We start from the raw sequence: 17,374 nt of genomic DNA on the forward strand, positions 1-17,374 counted from the left end.
AGTCCATGAATAAGTAGTTGGCGGAGTTCAGAATTACCCCCTAGGAAATGTTGCAGGTCTAGAGACACATTACTGTGGCGAGCACCATTTTAATGCTCTGGGCTTTGGCTGTTAAATATGTATGCCATCCGCAAAGCACTTCCCGAAATTAATGGCATTTTACAGCTGCTCCGAAGGCAGCGTATTTATATGGAGATGTATAGATTCTGGGGCTGTGGTGCCTTCACAAATGAAGTGCTAATTTTAGAGAATAGGCCCAGGGAGGGGCGTGGAGGGAGGGTCAGGAAGTGAGCTATCTCAGGGCCCTTTCCCTAAAGGTTTTTGCGGCCAGCTGTGGTTTTTAACCTTTGGTGACCTTGGACATGGTCTCTAGGCTGGAAAGGGCACTGCAGTCACGGGCTACCCGGCACACAGAAAGAAGGTAACGATATTAATAAAAATCAATCAATCAATCTTATTGGCGACTTACATTTGCCAGGCTCTGTTGTAAGTGCTTTTCATAGATGGACTCATTTACTCCTCACAGCAACCCTGTCTGGTGGGTTCTAGGATTCTCCCCATTTTACAGAAGGAGGTAGATTTTGTCCAGGAATCTGTGTGTGGTTGGTGACTGCCCTGGGAGAGCTAGTACCTTCTCTCCAGTTCTTTCCCTGAGCTCATATCAGGGCCAACAGGGACAGTGGTATACTTTGTTCACTGCACAAGAATATCCGATCAAGAGGATGGGGGTTGGGAAGACTGAAGCTCCTGCCCCCAGGCCCTGTTCACTGGGCCCCATGCCAGGGTTCGGGGCAGCACCTTCTCAGAGATGGATTTGCACGATGGCAGTGTGTGCACCAACCACAGCCCCCTTCCCTCCAGGTAGTCCCCCACACCTTCCCCGGCCCTACCTGGGCTCTTCTCACCAACCCTGTGAGCTGCCTACTTGGTTGCAGGGTGGGGATGGGAGGCATGGAGATTCAGCATGGACTCCAGCCAAAGGCCCCAGTGTTCTACCCAATAAGACTGAGAGGTGATTTTCTCAGAATCCCTGGAGAGGCAGGAACCCCTTGGGGGTTCACACACGCCCCCGTCCTTGCTCTGAAGCATCCCAAAGGATTGTTGAAAATCTAGAGTAAATGAGTCCTGGGGTGGGGTGGGATTTTGAAAGGTGGCCGTACTGGGGGACCAGGGCCAGAGAATCGAGCCCACCTGCCACAGCGGGAGCCCAGCAAGAGGCTGCTGGTGGGTTTCTGCTCCCAAGGACTTCTAATGGAGGTGTTTTCCAAGGCCTTCCATGGCTCAATCTGCCCCAGGGGCCCCAGGGGCCCACAGTGTCAAAGGAATAGCCACACTGGTTAACAGATGATGAGACGCCTCCATAATTGGGTGTGTGCCCTTCTCGTGGGCATATGCACGTGGGATTCCCAGTACCCGTGCCCTCTGTCAGCTACTGCTTATCACCGATCCCCTGAGGACCTGAGGCATTCTGACATGGCAGGGGCGGCTGCCGAGGTGGCTTTGGGGAAGGTAAAGGCCCAGAAAGAGGCCGGCAGCTACGGGCAGGAAGCAGTGGAGCTGGACTCTATCAGACTGCAGTTCAACTCCTGTGTGACCTAGAGCGACTTACCCTCTCTGAGCGTGTTTCCTCATCTGTGGCATGGGGGTAATGTCCCCTGTCCTGCAGGCCTGTGAGGCCTGAATCAAGCAGCCTGTGAGAGAGCCTGAATCGGTGTCCAGTGCGTAGTAGGAGCTCAGGAAACACTGAGTTGGCTCAGGGGTGGCTCGTCCACCACAGCCCGGGGACGGGGACTTGTCAGTGAAGCTGGGTGGGTGGACCCCGGGGAAACACGGACTTGTGCGTCGACCTGCACTTTGGGCCCCTGCTGTGGGCCTGGATTTTACCACAGCAGAGTCCACAGTTCTAACCCCATAGACCTCAGACTGGACCACTGTCTGTCCTGCCTCTGCCCCCGGTTCTCCGCAGGGCGAGGGGCTTGTTTCTAAATGAGAAATTAGGCCGAGGTGTGCCCTCTTCCCAGCCGCTCGCTGGCTCCCCATTGCCTGTCAGGGAGGGAGCCTGAGGTGGGACAGAGGGACCTGTGCTCTGGCTACCGAGAGCTACCTGCCGAGGACCCCGTGCCCATCAGGGAGAGGCACCCTGGGGCTCGGGACCTCTGGCACTGTGAGGGGGTTAAGAACTTGCACTGTGGGGCTACACCCGCCTGAGTTCAGGGGCTCTCCTTGCCAGCAGGGTGAGCTCACGCCAGTCACGTGTCCTTGTGAGTTCACTCTCTGCATCTGTAAAGCGGGACTATTGTTCCCTCCCCGCGCAGGGTGACATCCGGGTCTGTCGAGCACGCCCTTGCTGGGCTGCATGCTAGGCCCTCCACAGGCACTCGGCAATTGCTGACTTATTAGTGCCTCCCGGGTCCACATACGAGTGCAGGGTCTCATATCAGCCCTCACTCACCTAGCACATCCTCGTGCTGGGGACTGAGATCCTCGGAAGGAGAAAAAGGTATCGGGGAGAAGTCAGGGAGGATACTGGATGGAGGGTCTTGTGCAGTGGGGAGCTCACACATGAGCAGACATTAGAATCCCCTGGAGGGATTCTTCTTTTTTTTTTTTTTTTAAGATTTATATATTAATTTGAGAGAGAGTGAGTGTGATTGTGAGTGAGGGGAGGGGCAGAAGGAAAGGGAGAATCCCAAGCAGACTCCCCATTGAGTGTGGAGCCCAACAGGAGCCCGATCCCACGACCCTGAGATCATGACCTGAGCCGAAATCAAGAGTCGGATGCTCAACCGACTGAGCCACTGGGGCGCCCCTCCCTTGGAGGGCTTCTTAAAACAGACTGCTGGGCTCCCCCCGGGAGTTTCTGGCCCAGTGGTCCGGGTGGGGCCAGAGAGCGTATGTTTCTCACAAGTTGCTGGGTGCTGCTGGGGCTGCTGGTCGGGGACTATGCTTTGAGAACTGCTGGCCTTGCACTGATGGGGCAGCAGAGGGCATGGGATTCAAATCCGATCGTTTTGAGTCCAGATGCCTGTTCCACCCCTTACTAGCTCTGATCATTAGACAGTTCATTAGTAAATATCTACCGAGCCCCGGCCTCGGGCCGGCGGCCACTAGAAGGTACAGACGAGCAGAGGTTCCAGCCCAAGCTCTCTCCCAACCCATGCTGCCTTTGTCAGCCCCTCTCCCATCTCTCCCTGCAGGAAGAGCCCTTCGTCATGTTCCGGAAGTCCGACAGGACCCTCTTTGGGAATGACCGCTTTGAGGGCTACTGCATCGACCTGCTCAAGGAGCTGGCCCACATCCTAGGCTTCTCCTACGAGATCCGGCTGGTGGAGGACGGCAAGTATGGGGCACAGGACGACAAGGGCCAGTGGAACGGCATGATCAAGGAGCTCATCGACCATGTAAGCGGGAAGGGAGCCCCAGGGCCTGGGGAACCCCTGGGAGGTTTGGCCAAGTCCAGTGCATGTTAGGGTGGGGCATCCCAGCAGGTGGGGACCCTGGGGGCAGGGGAGATGGAGACAAAGGTTGTGACTTCGGGAAGGACCCAGCTCCCTGGGTCCTGCCTTGCTCATGCTCCCCAGCTCTCAGACACTGCCCTCCACACAAGCACACATGCACTCCCCCCACCCCCGCCCCTTCTGACTGAGCCTTTCCCACTGGTGTCGTTGGTGAGCTCACTCTGGAGGACTCCCTCAGCTCCTCACTGCTTCTTGCTCTTTTAGGAGCAACCAAAGGATGCCCCAGCCACGTGGGCAAGGTGCCAGCACAAACCCTTCACCAAACTCTAGGGCACAGAGTTAGATCTGTCCCTGCCTTGAGTGACTTTGGGCCCAGTGGGGAGACTGGTGGTGCAGGGAGCTGAGGGCTTGGTGAGGGGACAAGCAAGGGTCAGCTGGGACGTACTGTGCCTGAGTGGGGAGAGGACAGGGAAGCAGACAGATGGGGCTTTAGGAAGAACGGGCAGCTGGTGGGAGGGGCCTGGGGTTTGTGGGACCCTGGGAGGAAGACAAGCCACGGTGTGGGGTCACCACAGCAGGGGGCAGGCAGGGGCCCTGGGTTTGAGTGCCGGTATCCCACTCACCAGCTGTGTGAACAGGGGCCTGCCAGGGGAACCCCTCTAAGTGATCTCCTCATCTGTGGGATGGGTGTCATTCCCTCCTTCCTCAGGGGATTACTGTGACCCTGGATGGAAGTACTAGGTGTGGGGCGTGGCCCACGGCGAGGCCCTCAGTAAGATGAAGGCTTGTCAGATGCCCAGATGCAGTCCGCTGGAGCTGAGGCTCAGGCCCCACAAGTTAGCACTTAGTAGGTGTGCGACCGGGTATGTTCATCAACCTGCCCAAGAAGTCTCAGTTTCTTCACTTCTAAAATAGGAGTAAGTGACAACCACCAGAGCTCCTGCAGTTGTTGCAGGAATGAAAGGAGGAGCCATTTGCGCAGGCTCAGGTGGCACGTAGAAAACGTTTCCTGCCTTCCAGCCCAGGGCCCTCAGCTTTCCAGAGGCATCTGTTAGCAAAGACCTGCTAACGAATGTGAGGACCTGATCCATGCTAGACCCCTTATGTTCCCCTCCTCTCAGTTATCCTCACAACGACCCCATGAGGTAGGTTCTGTTCCTACCACCCATTTTACAGATGAGGAAACTGAGGCAGAGAGAGGTGAGGACCCACGGTTTGTAAGTGCTGGAGCTGGGGTTCAAAGCAGCGGAGTCTTTGGAAGCTCTCTGCTTTCGGAAGCCCCGTGCTCCAACCCCTGCAAAGAGCCCTCTTGACCCCAGGAGGCAGGGCAGACGTAGGCTCCAGCTGTGTAGATCTTGGCATGGAAAGTACCAGCCACGGGGATTGTTACCGAGGCGGGGAGCTGCCCTACAGGGACCCTGGAGCCTTGGGGGGAGGGAGCAGTGGGAAGGCTCAAGGAGAGCCTTCATTTCCTAGGCCCCCCCGGAACTCAGGCTCCCGTGGAGGGCTGGTGGGAGAGGCTCATGGTCACCAGCATGAACTTGCGCTGGGCTTCATTCCCACTCCGCCATTACCTAGCTGTGCGGCCCTGGACAAGTTTCTCGGCCTCTCTGTGTCTCTGTTTCCCTATCTGTAAAATGGGAATGGCAGTAACTGAGCCAGCCCCATAGGCTGTGAGGGCTAAGTTCATAACCGTGCATTAGGTTATCTGCACCAGGTCAGTAGTTGATCTTCTTATTTTTATTTGTATCATACGGTTACTCCTTCAAGGCCGAGGAGGGGGCTTCAGGAAGTCCCCTTAAGTCCCTGAGCTCCTAGTTTCCAAGCCAGCAGCGAGAATACGAATACGGAATACCTGCCCTGCGTTCTTCCCAGCATGTTGAGCGGCTGGGAGGAGACAGCTGGTAGGGAAGCACTCTTAGAGTGTGGAATCCGGTGTAAAGGGAAGGGAGTGGTGTTGTCACCATTATTAGTAATAACTATAATTATTATGGAAATTAGTCAGCAGGCCCCAGAGGCCTCTCCATTTCTCGGCTCCCCACGGCAGCTTGGTGCGGGGGCTCTGGAACGCAGGGCCCCAGTGGGTGTCAGCGCCTGTCCTCTGCAGAGGCAGGCTGGGCTGGGGAGGGGGAGCTCCGGGGCCACCTGTGGAAGTGAGCAGGGCTGGTGCCAGTCCTGGCAGCCACGGCATATCCAGCGTCCAGACTTTGAAGAGCATTCACAAGGGGGCAGATCAGAAAAACCCAGCCTCTCTAAGGCCTCTCTAAGCTGACCCTCCACTGGGGAAAAGAGGGGAGGTGGCCTTGTCTGCGGCCTCCATGCGGCGCCGTATCCATCAAGGCACAGGCCCTGACGGGACATGCAGGGGACCTTGTTAAACCCGATTCCCTACAATTGATGAGCCTATTAATCCTAGCTTGGTGCCATTTTTAATAACATCATAACCATTTATTAGTGTCGTCAGATAATTAGTCTTCTCGCTAGCTCATAGGTAGCGTGGTAAAGGCTTGGCAATATTATTACTTCCTTATTAGGGATCTGGACGCAGACGTAAAAATGATGAATGCCTGCCTTTGCAAGAATCTGCCCCCTGAGGCCCATTTGGAGGCCCTGGGTGGAACCTCTGGCCAGCAGGACTTAAGAAGTCCTTCTCGGACACTCTGCTCACCTCTGTCCCATGCCACATGGCCTTCCAGGGAGCCAGGCTTATGGCACAGGGTGCAACCCCCTCCTGTGGACACACTCCTCTTGCCCCCTCACCCCACTGCCTCTTCCAACGGTGCGAGCAACAGACGGATTGGACAGAGCAGTGATGTCTCCATCCGTCAGCCTGGCTCTCCCAGACTGTCGCTCTCTCCAGCTTTACTGTCTGCTCTCTCTCATTTCCCTTCTCTTGAAGTTCTTCTGCCCATGTCCATGCCTTAAATTACTCCCAGGTGTTTTAATGACTCTGGAATCCAATAGAGATGACTTCAGATTCCGGGTCTAGCACATACTCAATCTCTCTGGCCTCTCTTTCCACATCTATGAGATGGGAGTAATAAAAAAAAAAAAAAAAAGCCTTCTTCCCAGGGTTTGTAGGACAATTTAATGAGATATGGCCTGGAGAGCTTAGCAGAGTGCCTGGGGCTCCGTAAATGGGCAGCACCTGGGACCTGCCCCTTAGCCTTCCCTCCAGGGACAGCCCTGCTGTCTAAAGTAGGCATGTGGATGAACGCGGTGGCAGGGGCAGAGCTGGTCCCTCAGCCACGGTCATCCTGGTGGGCCACAGTGACCCGGGATCTCAACCTTGCCCCTCTGAATCCAAATAGGAGCCTCAGGAAACTGATTCAGACTCACAGAGAACGGAGGCACACTGCAAGGCATCAGCCCCTTACTTAACTTGTGGGCATTGGCCTTTCCTGACACCTGCCATCCAGAGCTTCTGTCCTGGCACCCGGTGTCCAGGACCGTGCTGGGGGCTGGGGAGCGGGTGATGGCAGAGCTTTCAGAGTGTGGAGAGTCTGAATCCAAGAAGAGAGGCTGCTGCTGGAGAAGGGGGCAAGAGATGTTCTTGAAGAGCCTTGGGTGCTAAATGGAGGCATTTGGTTTTCATCCTGAGAGCTGGGGGGGGCCACAGCTGGAAGGAAGTGACATGAGAATCACGTGGAGGAAAATCACTGTGCTTCTGGGCTAAACTGGAGCCGGTCTGGAGGCCATCGCTGGGGCCTGGGTGAAGGATAGCATGGTGGAGAGAAAGAAGGGAGTGCTGCAGTGGGGAAGGCGGGAGGGAGATGGCTCGGGATAGAGACGAGAAGGTAGAATTGAAAAGATCGGTGATGGTTGCATGGAGGAGGTGAGGGAAAGGGAGGATTTTTGCACCAGGACAGGTATGAAATTCCAGCTGGACAGATGACCATGTCATCCCCAAATAAAGAGCCTCCTGGCCAAATCGAGGAGGTGGGGGAGGTATGGAGATCATGCTGGGATTGAGGTGCCAGGAGGTAGCTGGCTATATGGCTGCGCAGTCAGAGGAGAGAGCGGGACAGGAGGTGGAGATGTGAGAGGCATCAGTACAACCTCGTGGGGGGACCTTGGGAGGCAGTCAGAGGTGGGACTGCTGGGCAGAGGAGAGATGGGAACCTGGGGAGGACCCGAACGACAAGGAAGCCTAAGGAGAGAGGAAAAGGAGGACTCCACAAGACGCCGGAACTGCCAAGGCCAGAGAGGAAGGAGGAGAACCAGGAGAGCATGGGTGACAGAGGCCGAAGGGAGGAGAGGCTCCTGGAGAGGCATGGGCACAGGGTCACACGTAGCAGGCAGGGAGGTCAAAGGAGAGGCGTAAACAGCGTCCACGTGTTGGCATGAGCGGCAGGGCCAGCCCCAGCTTGGGTTTCCTGAATGCTCCTGGCCTGGCTTCCTGCAAATTTTATTCTCTGCGACCCAGGAATCGGGTCCTGGCTGCCTCTCCTAAGCCCTGGAATCAGAGGGGGTGGGTTAGGCAGAGACAAAGCAGGAGCCTAGCCTTAAGCTAATGCATAAATGCCCCCCAGGTCACAGGAAGCCATTAGTTCTCCTTTCTCTCCGTTTTCATACCTCACTTAGAGCAGGTGAGGAGGATTCGCTGGCTCGTGGATGGGCCCAGACCAAGATGGGGGATAGAAGAGGAGGGAGACGAGGAGCGGTCGCGGGTAGCCGCGGCATGTCACCCCTTCCCTTGTGAGAGACTTGGCACAGCCCGGACATCCCCTCTGCCTCCTCGTCGCGTTGAGCGCCGAGCAGAGAGAATGGCACGGCTCCAGGTCCCCATTTCCCCCGCCCGACCCTTCTTCCAGACAGCGAGCGCCTGCGGAACCGCTCTGGGCGTGGGCCGGGCACACGGTGCAGGTGTTGGTGAATGAAGGGTGTGTGAGTGAGCCCAGGACTCACACATCTTCCCCAGAGGCACAGCTATGGGGCCCTAACCATTGAGTTTCCCGTCCTGTGCAAGCGGAGGGTCAGGTGTCAAGGCTATCGAGCACTGTGTCCCCTGCCATTCAACCGGTAACCAGACCTTAGTTCTGGCCTCCATGCATTCGTGGCAGGAGGAACCCCAAGCCCCTGTTTGTGTGGCCGGGAAAGGCTCTGGCAGACCACCTCCTTCAGGCTGGCCAGGGTCCTTTGAAGCAAGGCATGCTGGGAGCCCAGCCGGGGCAGGTAGAGGCCTGGGTGGGACAGGGCAGTTGAGGGCAGAGCATTTCCCGAGGGCATGCAAAGGTGGACTCGTGGTAGGGCAACCAGGTTGCCAGGGCCATGACCGAGGAGCTCTGGGGAAGCTCAGGAGCTGCCTGAGAAGGAGCAGGGAAGCAGGCCAGGGCTGCGGGAAGGACCCGGGCCACACTGAGATTCACCGAGGAACTGTTAGCTGCCAGGACCCAGCCAGCAGAGCCCAACCTGGGAAGGACCTGGAAGAAGCCTGGCTGGAGGTTGGGGGCCAGACAGCCAGGGGCCAGAGCGGTCAAGGCACAGGTACAATGGAGCTTCTAGGGTGAAGGGGGATTGGAGGGAGACGAAGGTCAGAGGGAGCGAGAGGAACACACTGACCCCCGGCTGAGGGTCACCTACTCCTTCATTCGTTCCACAGAACTTTATGGAACAGTCTCAGCCTGGCTCCCGGGCAGCAGAGCCTGAGGCAGAGCCTTAGGTGCCAGCCACCACCTAGTTTGGGGGTGTGGTGCCAGGGAGCAAGTGAGGGGCAGGGACACGGAGCGGGGCTGCAGAAAGCCAGTACGAGGACTCATTAGTGAGCCCGTCTGCACTGAGTGTGACCAGTCCCTGAGCCAACACCCTAGAAAAAATTTGGAGAGTGTGTCTCCGATGAGGGGAGGAGGGGGGACAGGTTTATCCACCGGCTCCTGACTTCCATGCATATCTGGGTTTGGCGCGGCAGGCCTGGGAACCAATGGGGACCCTGCCGCGGTGCCCACAGCGGGCCGGGCAGGTGGGAGGGGAGTGTCAGCTTGTGCCTACATGAGGACGGTCAGAGCCAGAGCGCCCGACCTGGTGCTCGAGGGCAGGGGTCTGAACCAGGCCCCCACGATGTGCCAGACCCGGGGCGGCAACTAGAGAGATGGGAGCGGCCGAGGTGGCCGTCCGTAGCCCTAGCCCCCGCCCCCACTCATGGGAACAAACAACGAAGCAGCCAAGCTAACTTCTATTAAAACTTCAGTCAGCGCCACAGAGGAGTGTGGGGGACTTGGGAAGTGTAGGACGAGGAGAAATGATGTGGGCTGCCAGGCCAGAGTGACTCTTGAGCTGAGACTGGAGAATAAGGAAGAGAAACCGAGGAAGAGCTATCCGGGGCACGGCTGGGGTACCTGCCTGGGTGGGGCGCTGAGGGTGCCGTGTCTCCACCCTCATGAGGAGGCCCTCAGCGCTGGACCGGGCCCTGGGTGGACCCCTGCCTGGTGGTCACGCAGGGCGTGGGGAAGGGGGCTTCCTTTAGAGGTGGGAATGGAGGTGCCGTGCATCCCCCATCGTGTGCCACAAAGCAGGGGACGCCCGCCCTGCCGTGCCTTTGCTGGCCCTTGGGAATCAGACCCTTCTCGCAGGCCTGGGAAAGGCACAGACTTCATTCCTCACTGTCAGGCGTCCGGCAGCTCAGGGGGCCCGTGTATGAAGCATGGGTACGTCGTGACCCCTCGGTCTACACAGGCATTTCTTAGCACCTGGCCTCATCTCTTGAGATATATAGGGGTTTTCCCAGGCTGTTCGTGGCCACAGTGCTGATGAAGCGTGGCAGCTGTTTGGTGGGACATCCGCAGGTACTACTGTGACTCAGTGTACCCCGTGAGAACCGCGGTGTGGCAGGCCTGGGGAAGTGCTTACCGGGTGACCTTTCCTAAACCTCCGAAGGTGGATCCATCCAGTGTTCCCTTTGAAAGAGCTATTCTTTTGTTCATTAAATGTATTAAGGTAAGCCCCATGACAGCACTGAGGATAAGGCAGTGAACAAAACAGGCAGAATCCCTTCCCCGAGCCTGCGGGCCTCACATTCTAGTGGAGGAAGCAGACAGTAGCAGGGATGGATGAACCCGTGTGACCCTTCAGCCTGGGTACGTGTCCTGTGAGAGTAGTGTGTCCAGGTAAAGGCTTGCAGACCAGTGCTTGGACGAGCCCTTGGCTCAGTGGGGGATGGCCACTGGTCCATCCCAGGAAACCCTGGAGGAAGGTGCTAGAGACTTGGGAGAGGTGAGTAGCTCCTGAAATGCTTTCCCCGTCCCGTGGCCAGCAGCAGGCTGGGGAACCCAGGGAGGGGCCCTGGGTCATTTCTGGCTCTCTGACGTGCAGCGGCAGCTGGTGCATGTGCGTAAGTGAAGGAGGACACAGACTTGGGAAGATGTCTCCCGACATGGCCAATGCACCCATGCACTATGGTCTCCCAGCAGATGTGACAGGAATATCTGGTCTCAGACATGCCACCACCACCCCACTGTGTCCCATTTTCTCCCAACCAGGAAACAGACCTGGACTCTGGCCTGTATGCATTGGTCCCGACCCCTGTTTCCAAGGCCAGGGACGGCTCTGCCCCAGCCCCCACCTCTGGCCCCCTCCCCAAGCCTGGGCCAGGGCACTTGCAAGCTAGGCCTGCTGGGAGCTCACCTGGGGTGGGGCAGAGTCCTCGATGGAGCAGGACAGACTGGGGGCGGGGGACAGGTGAACCCAAAGGGTGGACCCTCCCCGGGGTGGCCAGGCAGCTCGGGGTGATGACCAGGGAGGTTGTGGAGCTGAAGACGTCACTAGGACCTACCTGAGGAGGGCCATGAGCACAGGTGAGGGCTTCCAGCGAACAGGCCAGAAGTAAGGGGCCCATCAAAGGCCAGGGTACAGGGAGCAGACACCTAACTCTGGAGGAAGGCTGGTGAGAGACCGGTGGGAGGGGGAGGGGAGGGCAGCACCTGGGCAGACTGGCATGGGTCACGTGACTTCGGGGAGCATGGGGTTGCTGAGCAGGGAAATGGAGGCCAGAGCTCAGCCCCCTTAGGCTGTGGTAAGGGCTGGTCAGGACCCTTGGGGGTACTTTGTTGCTTAGTCTTGCAAAAGAACTTTACTGAGCCCCTTCTTTGGGCCAGGCTTTGTGCTCACCCTTTGGACACATCAGTGTGCGATCCAGTTCAGTCCCTGCCCTCGTGGAACTTATACACCAGCAGAGGAGTGACTTACAAATAAGAATTTAGTTGTGATAAGGACACTGAGGAGCAGCGCGGCAGGGGTTGGGGGGCCGCTATGGGAGCAGGTCCCTAGGACCTCGCAGCATGTGGAGGGAGAGGGGGCTCACTGCCCCCAGCAACTGGCTGGGCAGGGCCTGTCTGGGCTGATGCCACCTTCGGGGCCCTGAGAGGTGGGGAAAGGAGCAAGTGATCGGAGATGGAGCTGTGGTGTGTCCATCCTGGGGCCCCTGGGGCCCTGAAGCAGGGAAGACCCGTGCTTCCTTCCTGAAGGAGAGAGGCTCAGCAGCTCTCCCAGGCCAGGGAGGGGCGCGGGCATCCTTCCTCACTGGCAGGCAGTGGTAGCCACTGCTCAGGAAGCCAGCGTGTGAATCACAGGTGTTAAGAGGTGACCCATCCGCTGACACTCAGGAGTCCCTTCTGTTCTCACATGTGGGATGCTGAGGCTGTTGGGTGTCAAGTTAATGTCCATGGGCTTCCACGGAGCACCGTGTTTTCTTTTTTTTTTTTTTTTAAAGATTTTATTTATTTATTTGAGACAGAGAGCATGAGAGGGAGGAGGGTCAGAGGGAGAAGCAGACTCCCTGCTCAGCAGGGAGCCCGATGCGGGACTCGATCCTGGGACTCCAGGATCATGACCTGAGCCGAAGGCAGTCACTTAACCAACTGAGCCACCCAGGCGCCCAGCACCGTGTTTTCTTACGGGTGGAGTCTGGGAGTCATCAGCAGACACCCTGCGTGACTTGCTTTGCCCCCTTATAAACTGCCATGGGCTCAGCCAGCTGGCTCTGTGGACGTGCTTGCTGAGTGTCTCTCCTACACAGCCCCATTCATCCAGTCCCAGAGTCTACCGATGGCGGACTGTGAGCCAGGCACTGTGCCAGGCCCGTGGCCCACCGTGGTGGAAAGACACAGGCTCAGACCCTGCTCCCGTGAGCTTATGACCCAGTGGGGGAGAAATCACGAAGCCTCTCTGGTCAGTGCTAAGAGCAAAAATACTTGTGCCGTGAGAGGAATCACCAGGGAGACCTGACATCACCTGAAGATTTTGTGGACGTAATTGAGCTGAGACCTGAAAGAAAAGTAGGCATTAGCTACACAAAGCGTTTGTGGAGGAAGAAGTCCGAGGTAGAGGAACTCACACGTGCAAAGGTCCTGAGGTGAGAGAGAGCCGGGGTTGGGGGGTCTGAAAGAAGGTAGTAGAAAGCGAACAAGGGGACATGAGGTAAGGAAAGGTTGGACAGGCGGGCAGGGCTGGCTCTGCACTTTCCAGCTCAGTAGGCACCGGACCTGTGGGGTTATTTAAACTTAAAGAAAAATGATTTTTAAAATTCTTTCATGCGAAATTTCAAGTATGAACTCAGTTCCTCAGTTACACAAGCCACATTTTAAGCTCTTGGCCACATGTGGCTAGTGGTTACCATATAGGACAATGCCAATAGAGAACATTCCTGTCGTTGCAGAAAGTTCTCTTGAACAGAAAGTTCTCTTAGATCATGAAAGGCTTAAGGAACCCCTAATAAGAATGTTTTATCCTAAGGGCGGAGGGAAGTCTTGCTGTAAATGAAGCAGGATTGGGAGTGGGGGAATTCTAGCTGGAGCAACACCACTTTGAGAAAAGACTGGAAGGTGAATTCCAGGAATACCACATACGTGGGCAGAGAGCCAGCAGACAGAACCCTGCGGAAAAGTCCTGCATGTGTAGCAGGAGTGAGACTGGTTTTCCTGGGGCGCTGTGGAAGCAGAAGCAGAAGGATCTGGAGGGAAGTGGGGATGAATCTGCATGTTCCACAGCCGTAAGGCTCAGAAGCCCAGCCAGGCGATGTATAGTGTATGCTGGGGAGACCCTGTGGCAGCCATGGTCGGCAGCCGGAGTCAGGTTCATGTCTCTGGGAATGCAGCGCAGCTTCAGGGTGGGCCCAGGCCTGCTCATCTGAATGGGGCGGTGGAAGGAGCTCTGTGCATCCTGCCCAGGCCCTAAGTGGCAGGAGTGACCCAAGGCTGTCACAGCAAATGACCACAAGCTAGGTGGCTTAAAACAACAGTCTTTCTCAGTTCTGGAGGCCAGAAATCAGATGTCAGGGTGTTGGCAGAGTTGGTCCCTTTTCAGGGAGCATGTGTCCCATGCCTCTCTCCTGGCTTCCAGTGTGGCCAGCATTCTTTGGTGTTCCTTGGCTTGACCCTGCATCACTCTGGTCTCTGTCTCTAGCGTCACAGGCCTTCTCTGTGTGTCCCTGTGTGGCCTCTTCTCTGCTTATAAGGACCCCAGGCCTAGGATGTAGGGTTCAGCCTAATCTAGTATGACTTCCATCTTAACTTGATTACTTCCGCAAAGACCCTGTTTGTGGAGCTTCCGGGTTGGTGAACCCGTGGAGATGTGAGGAGAATGGAGTGCCCCGAGAGAGAGAGAGGACATGGGAATTTCGTGTCCCTTCCCACATTCCTTGCCTGATAAATTGCTTCCATGCAGCCGCTCCTGAGTTCTAGTCTTTTCTAATAACTGGCGACCTGGGGGGCTGCACCATTTTACACTCCTGCCCACAGCCTAAGAGAGATGCGTTGCTCTGCATCCTCATCAGCACTGGGTACTATCAGTATCTTTTTTTTATTTTGGCTGTTCGGCAGTGGTATTACGGGAATCTGAAACCACTTGGGGAGTGTGGCTGAGGACATGTGAGGGAGAACTGTCACTCGGAGACCAGATGAACACAGGCTCCCACCGAGAGCCATTGCACCATTAAAACTCGCGGTGCTGCGAGCCCAAGAGTGGCTGTGAGCACGCTGATGAATTTGGGGGCACTCAGCAGGAGCCAGAGAGAGCCCGATCTTTGGGGAGGTGAACACACCCACTGAAGATAGAGTGTGTCCTCCCTTTGCACAGCCCAAGATACTCTCCTGACAATCTCTCTGATGCTGTTTAATCTCAGTGGCAAGAATAAAAGACTGTTTTAGTGGGCGGGAGGGGGGGGAGAAAAAGAGCCTACTTCCAAATAAGGTCACATTCACAGGTACTAGGGATTAGGATTTAACCATACGGAGGGGGCGCACAATTCAACACACTATATGCGGCTTGCATGGGGGTTTGAGGTCATGGGGAAGTGGGTCCAAGTATTGGCTCAGCCATTTACCAGCCATTCACCAGCTGTACTCACTACTATGCCACCAACACTTGTCACCCAAACCAGTAGAGCTTGAACAAGCCTCCTAGCCTGATGGACCCATGGGACCCTCATCTAGAATGCGGTGGTAACATTTACTGCCACATGGGGCTGCTGGGAGGATCCTATATGGTGGTATACGTAACACCCTTAACCAAGCTTGGCATATGGGACTCATCCAGGAATGATTGTGGTTCTTACTATTTTAACTGTAGCAGGTCCCAGTCTGAGCAACAGGACACCCTGGGGAATCCCAACCAAGAGGCAGAGCACAGAGATGGGGAATCTGGTGGAGACCATACCTAGAATGCAAGTATGCAGGGGCCAACAGGGACACCAGACATTGGTATCAAGTTGGAGTTCCTGGGGCAGATCTTTTCCTCAGGGAGGACCCCAGGCTTAAGAGATCAGTGGTAAGTGGTAAGTGGCCTGAAGTGGGACCATGGTCACAAGTCTGTTCTTAGAATCTGAGAGGAGGTTTTCCTGGTTTTGCTTTCTGGGACAAGGCTAGTATCCAGCCAGCAGCCAAGATGGCTGGATCTCTGGGCCAAAATATGGAGCTGCAGCTGTTTAAGTCATTCTTGCCTTCATTCTGGTTGCTGGAGACATGGTAGAGCAAATGGCGCCAAGTGGCCCCATGCAAGTATGGAGTAGAATAGGAGAGGCTGGTACCAGGTGGGTCCTGACAGATTCTTGGGAAGTGGAAAGCTGCTTAGGGGGATGAAGTAAGATCCTGGAGGGGTTGTCCTGCCCAGTTTAAAGGTTTAGAAAAAGTATGGAAAGGTCCTCAGGCAGATGGGACCAACAAATCACCCATAAAACTCATGAATGTGTTGGACAAGTCAGAGGTTTGGTTTGTTCAAGGACATGATTACTGTGAATATGAGAGCAAAGGCCTTGGATAAGCTCTGAGCCTCAGTTTCCCTCCATAAGAAATAGAGGGTTGGAAGAGATGTTCCTAAAGGTCTCCCTTCCAGCTCTGACAGCCTATGATTTTATGAATTGTCCTCAAAGAAAACTTGCACAAGTGGGAAGAGCCTGCCAAGGTTGGGCCTTTCATTCTGAGTAATGAACTGACACAGTAGAGACTTGACATCTGTTCCACACTTTCAAGGAAAGCTGGACAAAATAAAGTCTTTTTTTAGAGAAATCATAACAAATGGTGAAATGTAGTGTTTCCTGCCTAAACCAAAATCAAAGTGGAGAACGTCAGCCTTCCTAAAGCCCAAGGGAGAACGCTCATCAAAGCTCCCCATGAAGAAGGGCAGGTTGACCAGCTGACTCGCTGCTGTAGACACAGAAGGCCACAGACGCCCGCCTTCTGACCTGTGAGACCTCCTGACCTGTGAGAGCTGGAGAGCAGGAAGCTGGTGGGAAGATTCTGAAGGCTCCAAGATAGTGCTGGGGAAGAAGGGACCCAGCCCTTCCTCACCAGTCCTGGACTGCTTCTCATGAAACAAGCATGGCTGCAGATACCCTGATCCTCCCATCACTAGTCTTTTCATCCAACTTGCCATCAAAGCCAGAGGAAGATTGACACCATTGACTTTGAGGTTCTCCCAGAACAATGTGCTTTGAAGGGACAGGGCCAGGGGAAGCCAAGATCTAGAATCAAAAGCCCACTACCCCCCTCTTATGCCAACATTATAGAGGATCCTAGAACTCAGGAATCAAAGGAGCCTTCCTGGATGTCCCACCCTGGTCCCCACCCCACTGAGTCCTATCGATATCTCCCAGCAGGGGCTCACTTGACCGGAAGCTCCATAAAAACAGGAGCTGGGTCTCCTGCTCAGCCCTGTGTCCCAGACTGGAGCACAGTAGGTATTGAGCAGATATGCATTACTCACTCTGCACCTTCCCTGATCGTTCCCTCCTCTTGTTGCATTCATTTGTACACACACTGAAGGCTCCAGGGAGCCAGGGTGGCAGCAACTGGGCATTTCTTCTTTCTCTGCCTTCAAAGCTAGGCAAGTTCCAATGCACACATTCAGAAATTTACAAAAGGAAGGTCCCAGTATGATGCGTCCTTTGTAATAGGCTCTTCCTCACTCTCTGTCCCAGGTCCTAAGGTTCCCTGAACCCTTGGGCTTTGAATGTCAATAATCAGCTGTAGGGCCTGCCATTAAAAGGAAGAACATTGGGGTTGTAATGTCAGGGTTGTGTGTTTGCCAGCACCCCCCGCCCCCAGCCTGGGACACCTGCCATCTACCCAGATCAGGCTTCCCCTCCTTAAAATCGGACTTCAGTTTGGTTGCTGGTTCCTATTCTAGGATTGGTGAAGTCAGAGATGGTGTTAACAGCTACTATTTAGTAAACAGTTTGATTAATGTCCGTCTCCCCAACTAGATTGTAAGCCCCGGGGCAGAAACCACGTCTGCTTGGCTCAGCTCTGTATCCCTAGTGCTTAGCAGAGCTCATAAAATGAATGAATGAAAAAAAGAAAGAAAGAAAGAAAGAAAGAAAGAGAGAGAGAGAGAGAGAAAGAAAGAAAGGGAAGGAAGGAAGGAAGGAAGGAAGGAAGGAAGGAAAGAAAGAAAGAAAGAAAGAAAGAAAGAAAGAAAGAAAGAAAGAA

General features: G+C 55.4%; 1 protein-coding gene across 2 annotated transcripts in view; it reads left to right on the forward strand.

The window, feature by feature from the left end:
• Window positions 1-17,374, forward strand: part of GRIK3 (glutamate ionotropic receptor kainate type subunit 3) — a 215,082-nt gene that overhangs the window by 173,543 nt on the left and 24,165 nt on the right. For both annotated transcript variants that reach the window (XM_035019078.1, XM_035019079.1), the window contains exon 10: window positions 3,198-3,401. In XM_035019078.1, the coding sequence (XP_034874969.1) occupies window positions 3,198-3,401 (204 nt within the window). The remainder of the gene's footprint in view (window positions 1-3,197; window positions 3,402-17,374) is intronic.

Source organism: Mirounga leonina, unplaced genomic scaffold, assembly GCF_011800145.1.
Source record: "Mirounga leonina isolate KUSES-001 unplaced genomic scaffold, KU_Mleo_1.0 Mir_173, whole genome shotgun sequence".
NCBI lineage: Eukaryota > Metazoa > Chordata > Mammalia > Carnivora > Phocidae > Mirounga > Mirounga leonina.